Source organism: Sander vitreus, chromosome 24, assembly GCF_031162955.1.
Source record: "Sander vitreus isolate 19-12246 chromosome 24, sanVit1, whole genome shotgun sequence".
Taxonomy (NCBI): Eukaryota; Metazoa; Chordata; class Actinopteri; order Perciformes; family Percidae; genus Sander; species Sander vitreus.
This window is the reverse complement of record NC_135878.1, coordinates 2,995,616-3,021,180: the sequence shown is the minus strand read 5'-3', so window position 1 is coordinate 3,021,180 and position 25,565 is coordinate 2,995,616. Positions and strand designations below refer to the sequence as shown.

The 25,565-nt window shown below is 41.3% G+C and overlaps 1 protein-coding gene across 1 annotated transcript in view; it reads left to right on the top strand.

Moving 5' to 3' along the window:
• Nucleotides 1–12,521: 12,521 nt before the first annotated feature.
• The window catches only part of LOC144512710 (voltage-gated inwardly rectifying potassium channel KCNH7-like), a 56,939-nt gene continuing 43,895 nt past the window's right edge, over nucleotides 12,522–25,565 (top strand). Inside the window, exons 1-2 of the mRNA XM_078243588.1 lie at nucleotides 12,522–12,597; nucleotides 13,439–13,669. Coding sequence (XP_078099714.1) covers nucleotides 12,522–12,597; nucleotides 13,439–13,669 — 307 coding nt within the window. The remainder of the gene's footprint in view (nucleotides 12,598–13,438; nucleotides 13,670–25,565) is intronic.

The window sequence follows — 25,565 nt, the reverse complement described above, 5'->3', positions numbered from 1 at the left end:
CTGATTGCAGCTCACATCACTGCAAAACCACGTTTTCTTTTGAGAAAGCATCAAAAGAAAATGTATTTCCACATCACATCTGAATATTCTTGGACTTATTATGTACAATAATTACTTGGTGCAATATCTATTATTTATTCACTGCTGCTACTTATATCCACACTGTGCTTTTTTTTAAATTTATGTTCGTACTGTATTAATGTTGACACTGTACTTTATTCATGTTCACACTGCATTACAATATTATTTGTACAACCCATTGTTTTAGAAACACTATTTTTAACCTAATCTTACTTTTTAACCTAACCTCACTTTACTTCTTCATAACGTTTTTATTTCTTACTGTAGCTGTGTTACTTTATGTTACTTTATACACGTATTGACTCGCTCTTTTCTTACTCTTATTTTACCTTGAATTTGACTGTGAGCAACTGCAACTAAACAATTTCCCCGAGGGGATCAATAAAGTATTCTGATTACATTTCAAAACCGTAACTAACGTTGTGTAAAACGATTCAGGTGATTCCCGAGGTCTCCCTACATCTACGGAACTTTGAAGCATCTAATGAGGCCAGTTGATGAGCGAAACTGAATCCTGCCGTCATTGTCTCAGTTTATAGGACGCTTCTATAGTTTCCCTTGCCCTCGATAGGCATAGGCTCCTGTTACACTGAGGCCCTGTGAGATGCACTGATGGCGTCACACCATCAGCTGCTGACAACTCTGACTAATTGTGTTTAATACATCATTATAACTTCAGTAAACTAAGACTCAGCGTGAATGTCTTGGGTTACAGATTACTGGTTGTTTTTCACCATTATTTAACTGACACTAGTTCACAGTGAATACTCCAAAAGTCAGGCAGTAAATTGTTGCAGTGGAAGTATAATGTACAAGAAATAGTCCAGCCATCTGCTGCAGTTACCAGCAGTATAATTGGTTCATTTAAATAAAAATCAGCTAAACAGACCAGATATCTTGACTGCAGAGAGATTAGGTGTGAAATGGTACCCTCAGAAGCATAGCATAGTATAGTATATAGCCTGTGCAAGTTCTAACTGGCTCTATGCAACACTGCGATTTGTCTATTATTAAAGGAAATAGTTAAACATTTTATTCACTGTCTTGATGAAAGAAAGGAGAAGATCGATACCACTCTCTGTCTTGAGAGTGGTATCAATTTCCTCTTTTAACTCTCAGCAAGAAAGAAAATAAGCCCAAAATGTCAAACTATTTGTTAATTAGTGTTGATTTGTGTGATCACCCCTTGAGGTTTTGACTGTTGCGTTGTTTGTGCACTCACAGAGCCGATTAACTCTGATGGATGTGGATTTATACTGGCTGAGTTTGTTCTCTCAGAATTTAACACACAGATAATGCTTTCAGTCTTAGATCTTTGGGCCCTGAGACACACAAACAGAGGCATTCAGGAACTTGTGGAAGCGCTAAAGCACTGAACACAGTCAAATACATATCCCCGTAGATTAAAGCTACAATCTTTATTTAGCCATTTATAGAGTCAATTAGCTGGCGGTAGCTTTACTATCCTAGAATAGGATTCTCAGTCAGCTATCTGTCACTCGATACAGCGTGTCAATAAGCTAAATGTAGGAGCTTTTTGCAGTCATATCTCAATGTCATTAGCCATAAATCAATAGAGGAAATTGGTGGGCAACTTCACCTTGTATGATATCTTTTAAATGGTATTTCCTGTCAAGATATTAGGCAGAGTCGATGATGCGTGTGTGTGTGTGTAGTAATGTGTATTGTCAGATTAGAATACATTTTTTTCAGAGCCAGGGAAATGGATTTAGCAACTTCCCAGGCGCCCCAGGTGACTCAATTTGTCAGAAGCGACCAGACACAAATTTAGCTGTTTTATTTGGACTGTAGGGAGCAATGTGTCGACTCCCACAGCTTTTGGTGGTAAATTGGTGCAGCCGATGCCAGTGCACGTTCACTTGCAGTACTGTACTGCGGTGATGAGTGCTTTTATTATACTGTACAGTGTAGGTCTGTCTCTCCTCTGAGAGCTGAGCGCTGCAGGAAATATATTCATGTGAAAAATAATAACATCACCTGGTAACTTCTCACAACTCTTTGATCAGCCACAGTCACAGTGGCCTGGAGGCAGTAGGAAACACAGGTAGCAAACTTGAACAGCAATTAAAAGACAGAGGTAAATGTAAATAGCTATCTAAATTCTGGGTATACGAGTGGACTGGCTCTATTAGGGATGGCAATGTTGGTCCACCATTTTAGTCCAGACTGTAACATATCAACAACTATTGGATGATTGCCATTAAATTTGGTACAGACATGCATGGTCCCCAGAAGATGAATCCTTATGACTTATGGCTTTTCCTTTAGCACCAACAGCAGTCATCGATGGAAATATCTCAACATCTACCAAATGGATTGCCACAAAATTTGGGAAATATATTCATGGTTCCCAGAGTGTGAATCCTAGTGACTTTGATAATCCCCTTTGGTGACTTTTCCTCTTGCACCGACATGACGTTCACATTTGCCATAACGCCATAGAATTTGTTGCAGACATTCATGTTCCTCTCAGGATAAATCATTAAAGCCTTGGTGATTCCTTACCATTTTTTTCCCTGCCATCATCAGGTCAAATGTTTAAGTTGTCTAATACTTTGGTTTATGACCAAATACCTGCAAAACTAATAACATTCCCACCAGCCTCAAATGTACTTTGTGTTTATTGCTAATTAGCAAATGTTTGCATGCTTACACACTGAACTGAGGCAGTATGATAAATATATCTAAAATACATCAGCATGTGAGCATTAGTATGCTTACATTAACAAGTATGGCTTAAAGCCTAACGGAGCTGCTACCATGACTGTAAACCCTTGTCCATTCATTTTTGCCGAGGGCGGGCATGATCTTCAGTCAGCTGTCTAGCAAATTAGATTAGATACAGTTACTATATTTATATAAGTATAGTAGCTTGTACTTGGAAGAACAGAAAGTGAAGTTGCTAATTATATAACTGCAGGTCATAATATCAGCTACCCTTTGCCTTTCACCAGGCTTCAGTGCAGTGAAAAGAATGAACTTTTTTAAGGTTTAACTGATCCAGTAAGATAATGTCTGCCTCTAGTGCAGATCTCCCTCTAACAGTTTCTTGTATCTGCATGTAAAGCAGTATGCTTGTGAGTGTCTGCTTGTGCATGCATGCATGCATCTGTGAGCTGTCCACATGCAGTATTTACCTGTCAGAGACCCATAGCACAGGTATCAATCCTGGAACCTCCCCCTCCCTCTACAGCTTGGACAGCTGCAGATATCCAAAAGACTCAGATCCTTGCCATCCACCGACTTCAGACTAATGCCTTGCCAGTGGAGGAGGCATGATGGGGAATCCCACAGAACCATGGCTAACCCTGTTGCTCCACTTAAACAAGCCATTGATAAAGGCCTATTAAATCTGACTCTGGCTGCTGCACAAAACCTATGCTGCCCGACCTGACTGACTCAGTGAAACATAAAGTGACAGATGAAGAGAAAATGAATGAAAAGAAAGATGGATAAATAAATAAAGAGGAAAGGACAAGTCAGAGGTGAAGATGTTGGTATGTGTGTCTGTTTTGTGTTTGCATTGTGGGGAGGTGGAGGTGGCAGGGAACACAATCCAGGGATGATCCTTCCAGCGATAGGCATAGGACAAGTTGCCACGGCAACCCTGGCTCCTGATCCCCCAGGCCGGCTGGATCTGGCACAGAATGAAAGCATGCGAGTAACAGAGCCAGAGATTTTGACAACGGTACTGGTAATAAACAGGAGGAATGGAGCCACTGCATTGGAAACCAGAGTCTCCAGAGGGATTACCTCTTCATAGTTAGGCCATCAGAAACCATCAACCCTTCATGAAGTGACAAGACTGAACACACACATTTAAATTCCCAGTATAGGCACAGTGTGGAAGAACATACCGTACACTTACAAGCAGATATCATTATTGCTTATTCTTTATGCTTTATTCTTATTATTTTTATTTTATGCCAATGTGTTTCATATTTTATTGTTTTTTTTATTGGTCAAACACCAAAAGTTGTCGGTTAGTGTCTAGGTCAATGGTTCCCAGCCTGGGAGACATGACACTTCAAGGTCCACTACAACTTTAACTCCTTTCAGCACTTTAACTTGACTAAGTGCAATGAATTGAATTGAATTGAATTGCACGTACACTTAAACTTAAAGCTTTTTCCTGCACTGCCATTGCAACTTTTCTTTTGGGCTAACTGTATTTTGCTATATCATGTTTTAACTTCTTTCAGTATTTTAACTGCAAATGTATGTTAGTGGTTCTCAACCTGGGGTCCCTGAGATAAATATGAGGGCTTACAAGATGACTAAAGGGGTGACATAATGTGTTATACAAAGCTATTATTTTTACCTTTTATGTCTTTTCTTTCAGATTTCCTTTTTTCTTGTGAAATATTAGACTTTCTATTCTTTAAAGCCTACAAAAACTCTTATGTGTGGTCATAAGTAGACATTGCTTCATTGTAAGGGGATACTAGCCCAAAACTCTTGGGGCCACTACTGGTCTAGGTGTTTCTAATTAATAGTTTTTAAGATTTGTATGGGATGTTAAATCAATTTTGAATAAATGTATTTCACCAGGAAAGGATGAAACACTGCATAACTACAGGATCTATTTATGAATATACACTGTAACCACAAGAGCTATACATATTAGAGAGCTAGATTTAGACCAGCTACTGTACTCTACGAATCATTTCGTAGAGTATAGAGAGTAATTCAATAGGTAAACAAAATCTAAATATACCCCATCCTTGTGTGCTCTGTCAACAATAATGTGTGTAGTACGCATTGTACTCAGAGTATGCAGCAAAAATGATGTTCATTTTGTTGACCGTTCTCATCTTCCAACTGTCTTGAATGCTATGACAGTAACATATAATTTTCAGATAAAAACTGTTTCCAAGGCATGTTTATGGAGGAGGAAAATGCTCACTATTCACATTTTTGACTCTATCCTTGTTTGATTTTATAGAAAGTAGGCTAGATTTAAAATGTAATGGGGCCCAAAGTAGTTCGGCTGCCAAGTTAGTATCTTTCCTTAGATACAAATGCCAACTCACTATTGTTGCCAGAAGATGATTCATGTAACTTATTTGTGATTCCGTAGCTGGGGAACATCCAGCTGCTCTCATAAATAGATGCAATTGTCACCGTCTGTAATGGCAATCACTGCCCATTTTATTACAGTGGTGTATGATGAGTGCAAATATCAGGTATTAACATGTGTTTACAAGACCAGCTGCGCTTGAGGAGAAGACAGAGCGAGCAGCTCTGTAACACAGACACAATAAAACTGGTAGTATTTCAGCATAAGAGTACTGGAGTAATATCTGTGCACTGTATTTGATGGGAACTTGGAGGCAAGATGGGCCAATTGAATGGCCAATTTCTGCCCTCGGGCCCTTAAACAGGTTCATCTGGCCATGGTCATAACTCCATAAAGAAGTTGGAATAGGTTAAAATAACCTTTTACTTTTCCAAAATTGCCTCCCTCCAATGGGCTAAAACTCACTGTCCCCAGGACAACCACACAAATACATACACAACAGTCACACACACTACCCAGAGTCACAGTCACTCCACTTTTGCACCTCGAGTGGACCAGTAAAGAAATGGGGACATGTGCAGGGTGATACATCTCTGGGATGACACCTCTCTTTGGCGATGAGCTGTGCAGTCACAGGCGTTTAGCTGTGATGGCGACACTGACAGAAGACAAAGCCATGGGTTTACAGAGAGCCGCTGGCAGTATCTTGGAGTGACACGTGGGTTATCGTTGACACGCCAACACTGCATCCCCCGCGCGTATTTCCCATGAACTGTTCCCGAAAGATAGCAAGGGAGCAGATGAGGAAAGGTGAGACATTTATCTGTGGAAGGGGCCAGCTGTGGAAAAAGTCTGGCACAAAGTTGGACGGGTGACAGCAGAAAAAACAAAAGTCCAACCAGCAACATTGGATAACTTTGTTGTTGTCTTCATCATCGGCACCTACCTTTCTCTTCCTTCCACTTTCATTACCTAATTTTCTGAGACTTTTCTATTCTGCCTTACTTTAGCTGTAATCATTCAGCTGTAATATTTCTGATGGTCAGCCTTGTCTTTCCATGGCTCTCAGCCAGAGCGGAGATCAAGGGCCAACAAAAACAAGAACATGCAGAAATAAACCAAGAGAGAATAGAGACCGTGGCGGTCATTCCTGGGTGTAGGCAGGCATTTGCCCTGGAGTGATCTGTGGATTAGGGGCCAAGGCCTGACTGCCCAAGCTAAATTGCTCCACATACTGAACAGATTAAGGTAAAAATGAATGGATGATCCGTGCTGATAGAGTCAGGCTATTGGGGGGGATATTCTCCTTTCAAAAACACTCCTAGCAACGGCAGAGGCGAAAGGCCAATGCCAGTTGGGAGATTATGGGGAATGTATTGTCTCACGGAGGAACGCACTTATAGGACTGGCATGGGTGGGCTACCCTCATTTATGCTACTAATTTAGCATCATCATTATAACAACCATTATCACCATTAAGATAAATCATCATTGCTGAGCTTAACGCCACTGTCATCATGATTATGCTTATCATAATTACAGCATCATCAACGCCAGTTTAATTTCATCTCCATCTTTTAACAATGCTAGCGTTGTAGCTCTAGGGACAGCAATGCCTATTGGTCGGTTGGTCTGTCTGTCCATCACTTTGGTCCAGACTGAAATATCTCAACAACTATTTGATGGATTGCCATGGCGTTTTGTACAGACATTCATGGTCCCCGGAGGATGAATGCTTTTGACTTCGGGGATCCCCTGACTTTTTCTCTAGTGCCATCATGAGGTTGATGAATTGTAATAACTTTGATAAGCTTTAGTGCCACCATCAAGTCAAAATCAGAATTGTTTCCAATACTTTGGTTTATGGCTATTGCTAACAAACTTCACTAAGATGCCGATACCAGGTAAACATTTACTTATCTAAACCTCAGCATGTTAGTATTGACACTGTGAGCATGTTAGCATGCTAATGTTAGCAACAAGCTCAAAGCATCACTTTGTGTAAGCAAGATTAGTCTCTAGAAAGTCTTTATACTGCCTCAATCTTCATAGCCCTCTACTGTATGAATTGTTTTTTTCCTACTTATTTCCTCCGGGGTCTTCTGATGGTGTATCGATCAAACTGATTGCCCACATCCCCCATTCAGACATGTGTGTTGCCTCAGGGTAACAATTCACCATATGGGTGTATAAACAAAAAGAACATTCTGATTTCTGTAGAACCTTTCTCTCAAAAAGACTAGCTGTTGTGTTATGATATAAAGACATATCCAGATATAACCAGACAAATATAAATACTAATACACTCACATACACATCTACTATACACATACACATCTACTACCTCTTTCTAGTCATGAATGAGCTGATGTTGAGTGGATTAGGCTGCATGGGGTTTGTAATAGAGATCCTTTACAACCACCGGGGGAAATCACTGCCGGTTTGTTGGCAGCCCATGTAATTTACCATGTTAGTGTTCTTACACTCAATAAAATCTGGAGAATAAACCCAGTGTAGGTCCTAACCTTTAAATCCTGTCACAATAAATGGATGGGGGCTATTTGCCAGCAGGCATCATCCCTAAATTCTGCATGACAAAGCCAATTTTAAATGTTTCACTGCTGACAGTTGAGAAAGAAATGATGTGATAGTCTATTGATTGAAGAGGGAAGATTTCAATGTTGCTCAACATCTCAGAAGCAGGTGGGAATTCAGTGTCTGCCTTTGCTCGAGGACAGTTCAGCGGGATGGATGTTTGCTGTCAAGGGGTCTTGAACCCAGGTTAAATCCCAGCCTCCATACTCACCAATTACACCTTCTGTGTCACTGTTTTACTCTACAAAATGAAATGCTGAATTAAAACCTTTTTGCTACAAGAGTGACAGCCTGTGAGGGGCTTGCAGTGTTTGATATTAGTCTATCTAATTAGCAGGGCCCAGGGCAAGGTTACACACTACAGTAATAACCATTCTTTCTTTCTCCAATACATCATAATAATGGTGATGATCCCATGGGGCAAAGTTGTAATCATTCACCTGCTGACTCAGCTCCAATTATAAAGTGGCTGTTTCAGCTTTATACATTTTCAACTTTCAAAACACCGAGAATAGCATCCATCCTTGCTCAAAGAAAGGCATTGCTTGAGACAAACTTTGTACTTTTTGCCCTTTCGCTAGAAGGCTAGAGCCCTCTAATTATTATTTTTTCATAAGTAACATTCAGTGTCTGTAAGTCGGGCTTTATTATTACAGTTGTAGAACCACAAGATAGATACATTTGACCATAAAATTGTTGAACAATGTGTCTCTCCTGACAGACAATATTTCCCATGAGGCAAAGGGTCTTAAATGATAACTTGTTTGCACTGAATGCAATACAGCTGAACTCATAACCACAGCAAATACCTCTTCTGAAATATCCTCAAACCCTCTAGCTTTACTTCAGAATACCCTTGTGTATTACTACTAAGACCCACATCCCTCTTGGATTGTTTATTTTCCAATTATTTATTACACCTTAACAGCATCTTAGGGAAAAACTAAATTTCCTTCTCTTTCCATGGCTCATAAACATGGTCGGGATCATAAAGGACATAAACAGATAGCCTACGTGATGTTCCAGATAAATGGAAAGTAAATACAGTTTTATCTATTTATAGCTATCAGTTCCAATAAAGCACTGGGCCTCGTTGCCAATAGCATCTGGGAAGAGAAATTCAAGGAGCACATGGTAACAAGAAGATGTGAGCATGCTGATATTTTTGTCACTTCTCGGAAAACATTTACACATTTTGAGTTGTGATAGCTTGTTTAAACATTTGTTCTTAACTCAAACCAATTGACCCATCTCACCCCCAAAAAAGCCCCATGGAGCACTGTGGGTTACAGAACCTGACCTTTTCATGAGGCTTGTTCCCAGGACAGCAAAACCTGCTCCTGGCATATAGTCAGATGTAGCTCTACAAAGATTGCACTTCATATCAAGTGACTTTAGTTTTTTTTATTTGATCATACGCTATTTCTTATTTTAATTATTCATCTTTAAAATGTTTTGTGATTGGTATATTTACATGTCTTTATTTATTTATTTATTTATTTGCTGTGTTTTATACATTGCTTAACCACAAAACCACAAATGTCAACATTATGGTGGCACTAAAAGAGAAGTCAGGGGATCACCAAAGTCACTAATAGTCATTCTCTGGGGACCATGAATGTCTGTGCATAATTTAATAGCAATCCATTTACCAGTTGGTATTTCAGTCTGGACCAAAGTGTTGGACTATGATGGGACAATTAAAGGGTTCTGCCTGGGGAGCTGTCCATTGTGCTGAAATGGACCTGTAGTTATAGCTTCAGTGTGGCTTTTGGCCTGGCCCCAAGGCAATAATGTTTTATGTTCCCCAACATAACTAATGAAATAATAAAAAATGAGGTCTGGGTAGAATGAGCTTTCAGTGCAAACATATCTCTTTTAGACAGCGTTTAAACTTAAAGTGAAGGTTTTGTTTGTCTTCTAGAAGAGGAGATTTCCAAAAGAAAACACCAGTCTAGCTTTCAAAATATTTCTATCAGGCTTTTTCCTAACCTGGTAGATGCTTTTTGATACTGTGTCCTTATACTACACCTCAATTTCTACTGTGCTAAACTAGAGTAATAAAGAAACTGATGTGTGTGTGTGTGTGTGTGTGTGTGTGTGTGTGTGTGTGTGTGTGTGTGTGTGTGTGTGTGTGTGTGTGTGTGCAGGAGTTACTTACTTCTTAAAGATTATGTTCTACTCTCTGTTAAAAAGGGTGTTCGTAACCACCGGCTGTCCCTTCAGTGAGAATATTATGAGCTAAAAGACAATGAATTAATGTTGTCACTCCCTTTAATGCGAATATGACTCAAGGGCAGACCTACCCTTTACTGTTTCACCGCTGTTAGTCAGTGAGTCGTGCTTGCTGTGTGACGGAGACAGAGAGGGGGAAATGGAGGGGAGAGAAAAAATAATTGTGTTGCGGGTTGTTTTTATGGATTCATATATCATTACAGTGTTAACTGTGATGAGAAATTGGATGTGGACAACAAAATGCACATTAGTACTGATACATGTTAAGGCAAGCCAATATAATATGTACAATAGGTAGGCCACAGGGGAAAAAATAAAGTTGTCGGTGTACGACAAGGAGAAACGTGTTGCACAAAGGCTGCGTTCACTTGTCTGTAGTCATAAAACAAAAGGTCATAAAAGCAGCATATGCCACCTTCTCTCCAACCCCCCCCATGTGTGTGTATTGAGTTGTTTTCTCAATGGACCAAGCTGGAGGGAGAGCTAGTCTAAGACACACAGATGTTTCACTAGACCCTGGGTGTGTTTGTTTGTATGTGCATGTCCTAGAGTGAGCCACTGAAAGAGACATGCACAAGAGGGAAATAAATTGGATCTGAAAGGAAAGAGGGAAAGGAATAAATTAATAGGAAAGGAGAGAGTAAAACCTGCGGTCCAAATTACCTTAACACTGTTACAGGACTGTCTTTAAATAAGGATTCCAAGTAGCCTACTGTACTTAAGTACATTTCTGAGGTATGTGTGCTTTACTTAAGTGTTTCCATTTGTACTACTTTATACTCAATATATAAGAAATATCAAAACAATTATTTCACTACATTTATCTGACAGCTATAGTTAGTATTTACTATGCAGATTATGATTTTTACATACAAAGCATGGGCTCAACAAATACAATAACCCAATAGGTATGTAGTATATAGGTAAGTAGTTCAATTTAGCTCAACATCGACCACCGGCAACATTAAACTGCTGCTTATGGAGCGCCTTTCATAGTCATAACTGAAAAGTTGCCGGTTCAATTCTAGCCGGGGACTTCTGTTGCATGTCATACCCCCTTGCTGTTTGTACATCACACATAATAACAAAATAATATACAGTGTATAATAATGACTAGGGTGTGAAAGGGTAGAATCTGAACAATTAGTATATATACTTTCAGTAGGCCTATATAGGCTATTCTGTTGATAATACTTATGTACTTCTTCCACAACTGACACAAACAATGGCAGTAGGAATCAGTAAAATATCATAATAATCATGTATTTTAGTTGTAGGATGCAAACTTTGGTTCCATCCTGGACCCCTTCAACTGACTTATCGCTCTGTATAAGCCGCTTACAAAATGTTTATGTTATGTACCAGTGGGAGGGAAAGTGAAAAGCCTCGGCAGCACCATGGCCAGCGCCAGCTCGTGTGCAGCTGTCCTTTTTCTGAGGCAGTGACGGTGGAGAATTTTATGCAAACAATGTGTAGAAAGAAACTCAAGGCTAGAGAGGACATTTAAAACACGACTGTCCAACATAACCGTGGCCAGGGGCTCTCCATTAATGACATAGGCGGTACACCTGCGTTTGCTGCCCTGACGTCACCACTCCCAAGACTAGAAATTGGCCTCGTGACTCAGAGAAAAGTCACAGGTTTTCCGAAAATAAGCTCTCATTAGTGTCAAAAGTAGGCAAATGTTGCATTACTCGTCGCCGTGATTTGTTGAATTTTTGTAAATTAGGCTATGCTACTTCTCTGCGTCCTTTGCATCATAAAAGTAAGTCTTGTTTTAGCAGGTAAAGTTGAGCTAGCTAGCACTCACTAAGCCAACGTTAACCACCTTTATTTTACTCGCTGTGTGACAGTGAGATAAGGTCGGAAATGAACGGAGGGAAGAGGTAATATTTGGATAATTCGACTTAAATCTGATACGATAAACTATAAGGTGATTATGCATTGTTTATGCTGCTAAGTAGGCTATAAGCATGCTCATGAAACAAACCATGGGAGTAGTAAGCTAACATCGCTGTAACGCGTTACAGTAATCCGTTATCAGCCAGCCCTGCCTCTATACTACCTCTCCGCCTGTCGCTTTGTCTACGCATCCATGTGGGGTTTTCCCTTCGCAGTGTCGGTGCTGCACCTTTCCGGTCTGCCAGCCTCTCAGCCATTGGCCTCAGAGACCATCAGTCCTCCCTTCACAACAATAGACCTCCACACGCACTTAGACCCAAACGCGCACAGTGCTTTCGAGGAGCGACGGTGAGATGTTTGTTAAACTGCGGTTTACCGATTCCTTTCTTTTCAGCTTCACATCGGCGAGAAGCGCAGGGAAGCCTCTGCGATGCGCTCAACCGGGGTCGACGCATCGGAGTTGAAATAAGGGGAAACACGGGGGGAAAAGAGAGAGAAGGGGAGCTTTTCTTACGAGGATGACTTACTGGTGACAAAGAAAACGGGGAGCCCCTCTGGCTTCGGTTGTCACCCGCTAGAACTTGAAGGAAGGCGTTTTGGGTGACCGGCTTGCCTGGACTTGGACCGCCAAAGCTTTTTTTGTCGTCATTATTTTTGGAGGGGAACCATGCCTGTCCGGAGGGGTCATGTTGCGCCACAAAACACATTTTTGGGAGTAATTATTCGGAAATTCGAAGGACAGAGTGAGTACCTCTCCCTGGTGCCCAGTGCTGTGTGGGTGCGTTGTTGTGCTGCCTGCCTTTTGTGTCTGTCCTGCTGCATCCTGAGAACAATTATTTAGTCGTTATCGCCACGTAGGCCTGCTTTTATAACAACAAGGCTTATGATAGGTAATAGACTAATTCTACTCCCCAGTGATTTGGATAAACTATATGTCAGAGGTCCATGAAAAGTAATTTTAAGTTAATTATCCTGCTACCTTATCTTGTTTTACAGTTCTGTACTGCTACACACTCACCTGCTCCAGTGGAAAATGTAGTTTAAAAACCTGCATAGAAACAAGGATTAAGGGATTTATTAACTTTCAGAGTTTTCATATCCCCAAAAACCTGCATTGCCCTTATTAAATCCTCCAGTTTTGTTTAGTTTTCATAGATTATTAGCAGTGCAGTGTTGCTGCACACCATGCTGGAGGCCTTTTGAATAAAGCAATGGAGTAAACCATCATCAGTCTGCCATAAATGTGGTTTTACAGCTAAAAATTTGTGGCTTTCCTTACATATTTCAAATGAAATGTCAAATAACAAGGATTTCCCTAAGTGCAATAATCAAGCTTTAATGATCACATGATTATTATTGAAGCATAAAGCAATCTGGCATGCTTAATTTTGTTTTTATTCACTGCTGTTAAGCATCTTCATTAGGAATACAATGGAAGATAAACAGATTATACCCACCTAACTGTATTTATATTTTTTGTGAAATGTTTTCTTTCGTCATATTAATGTTAGGATACTTAATGTTTTATTGTATCAATTAATATATCCACATTAACATTCTTCCTCCCTCAATCTCTCCTTTTAGATAAGAAATTCATCATAGCCAATGCCCGGGTACAGAACTGCGCTATTATCTACTGTAATGACGGCTTCTGCGAGATGACGGGCTTCTCCAGGCCGGACGTCATGCAGAAGCCGTGCACTTGTGACTTCCTGCACGGCCAGTTCACCACCAGGCACTCAGTGGCTCAGGTGGCCCAGGCGCTGCTGGGCTCAGAGGAGCGCAAGGTGGAGATCACCTACCACCGCAAGGATGGTGAGTACTGTGGGCTCTCTATGTGGGCTCAGGTAGCATGTGTTGCCATGTACAGCACTTGACATGAAGCTGTTGCAGTATTCTCACTGTAAAATGCATGCAGGCTGACCTAATGAGGCTCTGTCACTCCCGCTCTAAAAGTAACCAACATGTTTGTTTGTTTTTTCCAACAATATACTTATAATACTCTTATTAAAACATATATTTGTGTTCCAGTGGTTGAAACTGGTTTTGTTGTGTGCTGCATAAGACAGCTGCAGTGTTAATGCAAGACACGTAGATGTGGGATAAATGTGTAAAAGGTGACTTTTCTCTCTCACACTCGAGGTACACAGTGGGTCATTTTTAGTTCTGAGTCTGCTCTATCTGGAGCATTTTGCAGCAGCAAATCACTGAGTGCACTCATTTAGAACCCTGCGGGGGTGAAGAGCAGCTGTGAAGGTTTCCTTTGCTGTGAAGTCCAGTTTTGAAATGATGCGCTTGGCGTCTGGAAGAGACGTTCATTAGCCTGCGCTGGATAGGGCACCCTGGGAAGGATGTAGCTCACTTCCCTAAAGACTAATGTAAAAATTGTGGGGCGTGTGGTTTTTCTGTTTCTGTTCTCATCATCTCCAGAAAAATAGCATATTTGCTGTACAGTATAGTGTACACAGTTGTTAATCTGCATTCATTCAGCTACATTCACAACATTTTGTTATGTTAGAATTTTTAACATCCTGTTAGTAGTCACAGACCTGACAATTGTCTGTGACTGACTGTATCTGTATAGCTTTTCCTTGGTTTAGATAATCTACTGCTGTGCATATGCTGCTTATGATTACTGCATGCAGATCTTGACTTGGCATGACAGCTGGCATTGTTTTGATGAGTTGCAAGCCAGCTGCGCAGTGAAAGTTTAAACTAGTGGCATTGACTGTGCTGGTTCAGAGTGAGTGCATGTGGTGACCTCTGACAATGACAAATGTATTCAGACGATTAAGTCTCCTCGCATAACGCTAGTTAAGTGTCACCATGGCACCACTTAGGATTAATAGTTTTATAAGACCAAAGTGGAGGATCATCCATGCATGCTTGTCTGGTGTCATTGTTTATTGTGTTTTATCCTCAATGATTTTTAATACGTTGTGTGAGTTATTTATGAATCAACCTAACACACTTAAGCTAGCCCATGCGGTAGGGCTGTGCAATAAATCAAAATGTAATCGTACGTAGGAGGTTCATAAAGCTCCAGAGCTCGATAAACAGTTAAAATGTATCTCTGCTTATAAATGGATCGATGTTCTCATGGATAATGTAACAGGATGCTATCAAGGGAATCTGTTTTTGACATTTGATGAGAGATGGGAGCTCTGGATCAGTGATGAGGATGTGGTCTTTAAAGACTGCCTACTTGTGTGTTCAGTTGTGTAATTCCTTCTCAGGCAGGTATAAGAAAACCCAGAGGGCGAGCAGTCAAAGACAGTTTGCAGAAGAGTGACAAATGACAAAAGTTCCTTGGAGACATATGTGTGATGTCAAAGGTTGAAAGTGAGATGATGATACTGGAGAATGCTTGAGAAAGTAGGCAGAGTGGACATGTCAGCTTATTTTTTGAGTGTTTGAGTCAATGTGCAACCCATAGTCCTGTTTTATATTGTCTTTTACACCATTCGAAGCTCAGTCTGTATCATAAATACTTCTTTTCCATTGCTAGAGATGAGATCCCGCCCCTGTGATTGGGGTTATTTTATGGTTGCCACAAATTTCACACCCAGGAAAATTAACTAAGAACATTAACTCAAGTACCAAGTTGTATCTTTTACACTCCAGATTGCAGAGGGAAAGTTTGTACTTTTAGTCCACACCATTTATCTGACAGTGGACGTTTCTAGTTATACTGTAATTTACAATTCCATTGAGTAATTTTCAGATGCAGAAATCTTCTGGCAAAGATTATCTGATGAAAGGCTAACATTCTTACAAACAGGTTTTCACCAAGGAAGTTCCTTTAACATGTATACAACTTTCTTGTGAGAGAAAACTAAACTTACCATAACATTGCATTGTTACAAGCACCATCAAGGAACATTCTCTAGATGTTCTGTGGAGGTATGTTTAAAGTTAGGCTCGCAGGAACCATTAGTGAGGACTCTCATTAGTGAACAGTATTGCATTACCACAAGGTGATGATGTAGTACCCTTTTGGGAATATTTGTTAAACTAATTAACCAACAAAGAACTTTGAAGGCTATATGAAACGTTACCAAACACCAGCCTTAGGGAATCCAAGCTTCAGGATGAGTACTTTGATGCTTGAATGTTTTTCTACTTTTGGTTAACGTAAGTTTTGAATGGTCATTCACTCATAGTGGAATATTTTTATACTGTGCTTTTAGTGAGGTAAAGGATTTAAGTACTTTAAACATGACCATAACAGGTCTGATGGCTCTCTAGGCCGGCTTATTGTCAGCCAAGCCATGCTGGGGGTTCAATCTGCATTGATCCACTGAGCAAACAGCAATAATGAAGACACAAATACCTTCATTTTGCATTGATCTTCAAAACCGGTGCGTTGGAGAGGGGAAATCAATGACTGCCTAACGCCCTCCCTCCACTGGCTGGCCCACAGGAGACTAATGGAATAAAAAAGGTGGAGGACTTCTGACAGTCGGACCCTGCCAGGGGAGAAAAGGCCTCATTACCATTCTGTATGCTGTGCCTCTAATTACCTCAGTGTTTTCCTCTGACCTGACTCAGAGCTTCTCCAGGGAAAGTCATACACCTGTTTCAGTAAGGCAGACTGCTCGAAAAGTCTAATTTTTTTGTTATAGCAAGTATGGCTGTACAATTAATCATACTGTATATCAGGATGTTATGTTTCCATAGTTTGAATAATGTAATTCAGTGATAATGAAGTGCTATACTGTATTGTATGCCATCCTCCATCCATCTTCGACCGCTTATCCGGTATCGGGTCGCGGGGGTAGCAGCTCCAGCAGGGGACCCCAAACTTCCCTTTCCCAAGCCACATTAACCAGCTCCGACTGGGGAATCCCGAGGCGTTCCCAGGCCAGGTTGGAGATATAATCCCTCCACCTAGTCCTGGGTCTTCCCCGAGGCCTCCTCCCAGCTGGACGTGCCTGGAACAGGAGGCGCCCAGGGGGCATCCTTACCAAATGCCCGAACCACCTCAACTGGCTCCTTTCGACGCGAAGGAGCAGCGGCTCTACTCCGAGCTCCTCACGGATAACTGAGCTTCTCACCCTATCTCTAAGGGAGATGCCAGCTACCCTCCTGAGGAAACCCATTTCGGCCGCTTGTACCCTGGATCTTGTTCTTTCGGTCATGACCCAGCCTTCATGACCATAGGTGAGGGTAGGAACAAAAACTGACCGGTAGATTGAGAGCTTTGCCTTCTGGCTCAGCTCTCTTTTCGTCACAACGGTGCGATAAATTGAATGTAATACCGCACCCGCTGTGCCAATTCTCCGACCAATCTCCCGCTCCATTGTCCCCTCACTCGCGAACAAGACCCTAAGGTACTTGAACTCCTTCACTTGGGGTAAGGACTCATTCCCTACCTGGAGAAGGCACTCCATCGGTTTCCTGCTGAAAACCGTGGCCTCCAATTTAGAGGTGCTGATCCTCATCCCAGCCGCTTCACACTCGGCTGCGAACCGATCCAGTGAGTGCTGAAGGTCACAGGCCGATGATGCCATCAGGACCACATCATCTGCAAAAAGCAGCGATGAGATCCCTAGCCCACCGAACTGCAACCCCTCTCCACCCCGACTACGCCTCGATATCCTGTCCATAAATACTACAAACGGGATTGGTGACAAAGCGCATCCCTGGCGGAGGCCAACTCTCACCTGAAATGAGTCTGACTTACTGCCGAGAACGGGGACACCGCTCTAGCTTTGGTCGTACAGAGATTGGATGGCCCTGAGAAGGGACCCCCTCACCCCATACTCCCGCAGCACCTCCCACAGTATCTCCCGGGGCACCCGGTCATACGCCTTCTCCAGATCCACAAAACACATGTAGACCGGTTGGGCATACTCCCAGGCTCCCTCCAGGTTACTTGCGAGAGTAAAGATCTGGTCCGTTGTTCCACGACCAGGACGGAATCCACATTGTTCCTCTTCAACCTGAGGTTCGACTATCGACCGAACCCTCCTTTCCAGCACCTTGGAGTAGACTTTACCGGGGAGGCTGAGAAATGTGATACCCCTGTAATTGGCACACAGCCTCTGGTCCCCCTTTTTAAAAAGGGGAACCACCACCCCGGTCTGCCACTCCTTAGGTACCGTCCCAGACTTCCACGCAATGTTGAAGAGGCGTGTCAACCAAGACAACCCCTCCACACCCAGAGCTTTAAGCATTTCCGGACGGATCTCATCAATTCCTGGGGCTTTGCCACGGTATTGTATGCATTATTTTTAAATCTCTGACATGTTAGTGTGTATCAAACATTCTAGTATGTGTAACCATTTATAATCTTGTGGTTAAAATGTGAAGAGGCAGGCAGCTCCAGTGGGAAAAATAAACACATTGTAAAGTACATCTTTGAAAACATAAATGGACATAGTCAAAAAGAATGGGACACTATAACACTAAAAAGGATTTCAGATTGCAGCCATTTAAGAAATAGTTTAATTTCAGATGTAACTACTTCTGTTCCTCCCCCTATCTACACACAAACACACACACACACACACACACACACACACACACACACACACAGCTCAGTCCCTATCTCTATAGTCTCCTGTTTTGGAATTCCAGGGGAAATGTCATTGCGGCAAGCTGATTGCTGTCCTTGTAGTGGACCCCTGGGTTTCTGTGTGGCAATCTTCTTCTTTTTAATCCATGTGACCCAGGGTCTGCATAAACGCATCAATCGCTGTCCTTTACAGTCCGTGAAGGAGATTCTGTTCGTCAGCACAATCTATGGCACATTGTTAATGCTTTCTGATTTGTTCCTCCGCAGAACCACTGGTCCTTTTGCCTTCCAGTGCACTAATCTCGATGACCTGTTTAGGAGAAGTAGCTGTCATTGAAGTGGCAAAGGTTTATTCCTAATCTCTCTGCTTGACATTTAGATGCTGAGCTGTTTATTGCACTTGCTTCAAAAGTAATCTCTTAAACTTGGGAAAGGGCAGCTATTCTCAAATTTGACTTTTCTGTCATTTAGATTTTTGTTAACCTACATGTAGATACATTTTCTGAGCAGTGCCTCTTCTCAACTCAATTAGCACCTGGAAAGACAGTGAGTGATGCACTAGTGCTATTTTGCTTTGCTCTTTAATATCATCATCCCATGATTTCTGCATTTTAGTTATTCCACTCGTAACCAATGAAAAACAAATCTGTGCCTGTGTGAGGATACTGCAGTGGTCATTACGTGTAATGTAGTGGTGCACACACTGGTGTGTGTGCACACAGTATGTTTTGTGGGTGTGCTATGTGAGAGAGATGACACATGATACATTTCACACAGATGAAAAAGCAAAATGAAAAGACCTAAAGCATAATTATGTTCCATTCAATTAGCCAATGACACAGTTCTTCCATTATGTGGCCTTACAGTAAATGCAGAAATGTTGCCAAGATTTTGGATTTGGGTTTGTTTTCCTCTGGCAGGGTTTTGTAAAAGATTGTCACATGGTGTTTTAAATGCAAATGCTTCACAGTGTAATCAGACAGTAAAGTAGTGAGAAATTGGATTCCCAAGATGATCTTCTTATCTAAAACAAATGCAAATGATGACGCAATAGCTGGCCAAGAAGCACACCATTTTAAAGACCACCTGTTTCAGATCTTACATCGAACAATACACTGCAGTTAGTAGCTACAACTAACGCTACAGTCAATGCTTCTTAGTCTGCAGTCTATTATTTGTTAATGAATTCATTCAGCGCTGCAAATAAATGTCCCAAGTTAGAGATTAAATATTTAAACCTCCTTGTCTTAATGACAGCTTTAAAAATCACTTAGTAAAAAATAAACTGTTTACCAAAGCAGAACATATTCTCTCAGCAACAGTTGCTCTATGAATGAATGAGTGTTGCTTTACCTACTAAAGAGCCAACTCTCAGGGGTCTTGGTTCATCAAGAAATCCATAAGCTCAGTACATGGTAAAAGCTTTCACTTGCCAATAGCAAATGAGACTGCAAATGTCGCCCTATAAATAGATTAAAGTTGGTTATGCTTCAGTGATGCTCACTGATATTAGTTTTTTTTCCTGCTCCTTTAAAATGTGTTATATCAATGCAGAAACTTCAGATTGGAATCAGTCATAGCTTTTATATATTATAACAGTGTTTCCTCTAGAATTTCTTTCAGCGGGGGGGGTGAATTGGACGTCAGTGTACGGGCTTATCTGCTAATTTTAGCTGATATACACGGTACCGTAGGGTGATTTAACGTCACCGCTCATTTTACACAGTTTAACAACAACCACACTAAACGCTGAGTGAACATTACTAGCCACGTTTTTCATGTTGGTTTTGAGCCTTATGCACCCCCACTAACCTGGAAAACGGTTTTAAAACAGTAACGTTAATACAGCGTGTCAGAGGAATACAGCGTTCTCCTGCAGCGGGGAGTCAGAGGCAGAGGGACCGTCACAGCAGCGTTAGCTAACATTAGCTTCTTGTCTCATCTGGGGTCTGCTAAACAGTAAATTCATCAAAGTCAGTGTGCCCAACACTATTTTCCAATAAACTGTAGCTGTCAAATTTCACGGGACCCGCGTGAGTGCGGATTTCATGTCGCGGCTTTCGTCGCTGTTTATCACTTGAGTGAAGTAGTACTCGCCCTGTTGTTTATTTGGTTGGCATGACTTTGCGAGTGATGACGTCCTGTCACTGTTCCAGTTGCTCTGCTCACCCTAGAGGGGGAGAGAGCGAATGACAGTTCGCTTGAGTTCAGTAGAGCAGACGGCTCTACGATTTTATCACTTTTCATAAACAGCCGAAGGAACGGTGGTGCATGGTGTACATAGCGGAAATCCTGTTGTGCGTCTGCCCTATTTCTGATACCGTGGCGCTGGAAATTTTGCCGTGGCGCACCGCCACTATGCTATCAACATAGAGGAAACACTGTTATAAAATACATGCCATCTTCTCAACTAAACTATAAGAATACCTACCTCTAGGGACTAAGATGTAATTTTTTCGACATAATAAAAAAATGCTTACTATTTTGCTGATTGCTTGTTTTGTCCAACAACAGTCTTCAATCATATTAGCGACCTTAGCCAACTAATCAGTTAAAATGTCTTGGTTTCAGTGAAATGATCTGCTTTATTTGGCATTGTTTAAAAGAGCACCCCACTGATTTAACATTGTAGGACATAGAAGAAGAAAAAAAGATCAAAATCAATGCAGTAGAACCACAGATATCATCTTTTTTATTCCACACATTCTTCTTCCTTGTCAAAACATGGCGCCTACATTACCCACATTGCAACTCAATCGCAGACAGTTCAGTCAGAGATCTTGGTGTGTCATGCTGCTAGCAGCTAATGTAGCCTTATGCAGAGATGACATCACTTGAGGACATTTATCAGACTTTACACAGCTCCCTGTGGAGACAATGAAGGCAGTGTACAACTTTCACATATGCAGTAGTACTTCCCAACATCTGCAAACAAACTCTGATGTGTGCTCTGTGGGAAATGAAACTTTTTAGACTGTAGATTTTAGTGATTATTAATGTAACTTAATGTATTAGTTCTAGTGAAGTCTGAGGTTTGTTAGGTGTGTGTTAACAGTCAACTGAGAAACAGATCGGTGGAGTTCCCCAAGTTACTTAGGCTGCCACATACTTCAAAATTACTGAAACTCCATGGCAACCATGTAAATTACCCAAACCCTGGGGAAGAAGATTAAACATTGAATTTTAGATATTAGACAAAACAGTTACAAATACATGTTGGTATTTTTTTTACATTTGAAGCTGCTTTAAGGTGTCTTTATGATGGACATTTCATGTACTGGCAGTGTAGATACTGCTGATGCAACTCTACCAAGTTGTGTGAACTGCCTTTTTACGTTCATAGGTTCAGCTGTGTTTGAGAGCATTCAGTGGGCAGCTTGTGTCTGTGAAAGACAAATGCATGAAGGGAGATGGAATAAAAGGAAGGAGAAGATCAGATGCAGTGGGGAAGAGAGAGGGGGCAACACAAAGACAAAATTAGGCACATAAATGAGACGGAGGCAGTGTGGGGATGTAAGAAGGAATGTTCACCCGAAGATAAGTGTGACATTGTGTGTGACTGTGAGGGATGTAGTGACTGAGCAGGCATGAGCGAATAAATGATGAAGGTGTCAGAGAAAGAGATATCAGTTTCAGCTGAATATCAGGTGGCTTCTTCTATTAGGGGAACGCCCTCTTGAATCCAGTTCAGTAGCTTTAATTATGGATGGCCCTAGTTCTGTCTCCAACACCCTCTGTCCCTCTCTCTGCAGGGGGAGTTACCTCTTTAGATCTATGCATTGTTGTGGCCAACATGGACTAAACCCATAAAGGATCATATAAATAATGGAGTTGCTTGGCAAATGGTGTGTGATTTCTAAATACGGCTGCCCAGCTTGCTCTCATCAGTTCTTATGAGCTCGAGAGAAAGGAGTGTAATGAGCAAACCCCCCACTCTCAATTTCAAGTGACATGGATAGATTTGTGCTGTGGCAAATGCTTCGATTTCCTTTATGTCCATGCCTCACAGTGGATCTCATTTAAAATGAAGTTCTTCAATGGCCTCCAGGCTGCCAGCAAGAGGAATTACAGATTGGTCATATACAAGAAGATTTGTAGTTACTCTGCTTGGTTGTTGCCATTTTAAACCTGAGTGCTTAAAAGCAGACAAAGTGGAGGGATGTAAAGTCGACACATACCCCTGCTGTACTTCTCCAGTCACGTTTTAACATACCTCGTTGTCACCACATACACATTTTTCTGTCACACCTTCACTTTGCCATCCCTATAAAAAACGTCTCTATGTGCATTACAGCATAGTAGGGCTGCACGATTATGGCCAAAATGATAATCACGATTATTTTGATCAATATATTGATCAAGATTAATTATCACGATTATTTGTTGATTTTAACCAAAACAAATGTTATTGTCACATAGGCTAATTATAACTGCTTTCACGTCCATATGGTGCTACATTCCTGCCAATACATCCATATTGTGCTACATTCCTCCTTTGTTGAAGGATACTATGAAGGAGTATGCCATTTCAGCTGTTGTGCGACCGCTTTCCAAACATGCGTGTTTGCCGTGAAAAGATACAGGCAACGCAATTTTCTGTTCACGTTAACGGCGCATGTTAAAATCTGGTGCCAATAGGGCACCGGTGCCCGGTATCTACCGGACGAAATAGCAACGCGGATTACGGTGCCACTTAAATGTCTGCGTTGCGCTCTGATGCTGCATGTCACGCTAGTTAACACTAATAACACGTTACACAGCAGCTAACGTTAGCCTACCGTTAGCTACAGTAGTAACTGGATTAAACACGGCTAAAATGCTGACAGCTAAACAGTGTAGTGTGACTGTATTTCACTATAGAGGATTCCAACAGCGGGACGTACAACAGCCTGCCGCTAAAGCTATGAGCTAAAAGACTCGCACAAAACTAGCACTGGTCACTGCTGTTGTCTGAAAAACATCACAGACGGGACAAAATGTTGCGTTTACTGGTAAACTGCTATCTGTTGTGGAATTTTACTCACGTTACTCTGTCCTCTGTGACCGTCTACATCTAAACTAAGCTGCGCAGTGCAGGGAACAACTCTGATTGGCTCATGGAGGCACATGATCAGAGAGTGGTTTACGGAGCTTTGGAAAAAAATTTTATACAGAGCGTGCTATGAACGGAATGAAGCATTTTAAATATTGCTCGATCACGTGAATTAGATCGTGGGAAGCCAAAATCGTGATCGTGATTAAAATTTGATTAATTATGCAGCCCTACAGCATAGTGTTGTGCTGACGACCGTTGAAAGAGCCACGATATATCATTACAACTGTCAAATTCATCCTGGCACGTCTGCCTATGGGGCTCGAGGCTAGAGAACAGAGCTAATGGGACCTGACCCTTATATACTAATGGAGTCATACATGCATTATTTCATATTGATTTATTGGCAGTTAATATATGTTTGCTGCCTGAAGGTAATTACCCATTATCATCATCATTTCACGTTGAAATGTGTTAACTCGAACATTTCAACAACACTAAAATGTAATACAGTGTAAGTAGGGTCCTCTCAGTTTGTGCCATGTTGCATCTAATTTTAACCTGTTTTAGGTCTTTGAGACTGGCATGGACTGAAATTGGAGATTTTCTGTTGATGTGTCGTAACTTTAAATTCCACTGTTTTGTTTCATCTCACTGTTTTGCAAGTATTTTAAATTTCACTTTTTGAATGGAATTACAGACATAAATCAACTTTTTCATGATATTCTAATTATATTACCAGCACCTGTATGTGTATTCTGGGCTGTTTCAAGCCATTTACCATAAAGGTCAGAATACATGGCACTCCAACTTCAGCGGCGACTGGTCTGACCACGGAGACATGAGTGATGGCTAGCTTGATGCAGAAACATCAGACGCCTGCTCTGGACCACCCAAGAAGCACAGGAGAATAGGATTGGCTGACAAAAAGACTGCGATCAAGTTCACCGTCACTTGCATCTCTGCAACCATAGACTATGGGACAAGCCAGCCACCCCTAAAGTTGGAGACAGACACAGGCAGAGCAGAGCAAAGTCTCGGCAAGGAAGTGCCGACGTAGGAACGTAGTAACACATTTTATACCGTCTGCAGGACGTCAGGACAATGGCACACAGATAGTCTCGAGCCTTGCAGATATGTTATGCCCTATTATCAGTCTATGTCAGTTCAGTCTCAGAAAATTAGATAAGTTTTGTATTTGATTGAAAATACGGGCGTCAGAGTATTCACACTCTCTTGAATCAAACCCAGCATCTTTCCCAGAAAACATTGCAACGATGTATGACTCGTATCTGAAAGTCCCCCCAAGACGCCTGGTACTGGTTCCAAAATTAAAGTCTGGGATGTTACCTGGCCACCTGGGACATCCTCCTTGGGCATTACAGCGAAGTCAAAATATATCCTTACCATAACCAACAGGCCTTTTTCGCTATTCTGCAAAAGTTTGTGTGTACAGTATCCATTCTGTAGCTTTATACATATTATATGAGTGGCGTGCTGTGATGCTGATCATCCTCCAGCAGGGCATTTTATACATATACATCTCGATCAGCCGCTCTGGAGCACTGATGTCCTGAACCAACACACACAGAGCAAACTGAAAAATCTGTTTCACTAATAAGACATATGCAATCACACACTGAGTCAATACTGACATGCAACAATATTTTATTAGGACAAACAAAAACGAGAGACATAATGATCAAAAATACAACTGCTTATAGATAATCTAACAATTTGAAACCCTAACCATTTAATAATAAATAGCTTACCCAACAGTTGTATTTCTTCTTCATTTCTGTCATGTGCTTTTTGTATGTCAACAGTGAAATTCTGAAAAGTATTTTAATGTTTTTTGAAGTCTATAGTCCAGGTGCACCATTATTAAGGACGTCACCATGTGACCATTTAACAACCAAAACTGGAACAAATCCTTATAGTCATCAGGAGAAATTGAGTTCCGTTGTTTTCAGTTTTCTGTGCATGCTGCGGTTTTTGCTGTCCTTCCAGGACCACGATTGGCCAGGGACAAAAAAAACAACCTGACATATGTTTAGCATATAAAAATGAACAATTAAGTATCTGTTTTCAAAGAGTCCAAATATTCAGGGTTCCATAAAAATCAGCTTTTATTTTCCAACACGTCCAATCAAGTCACT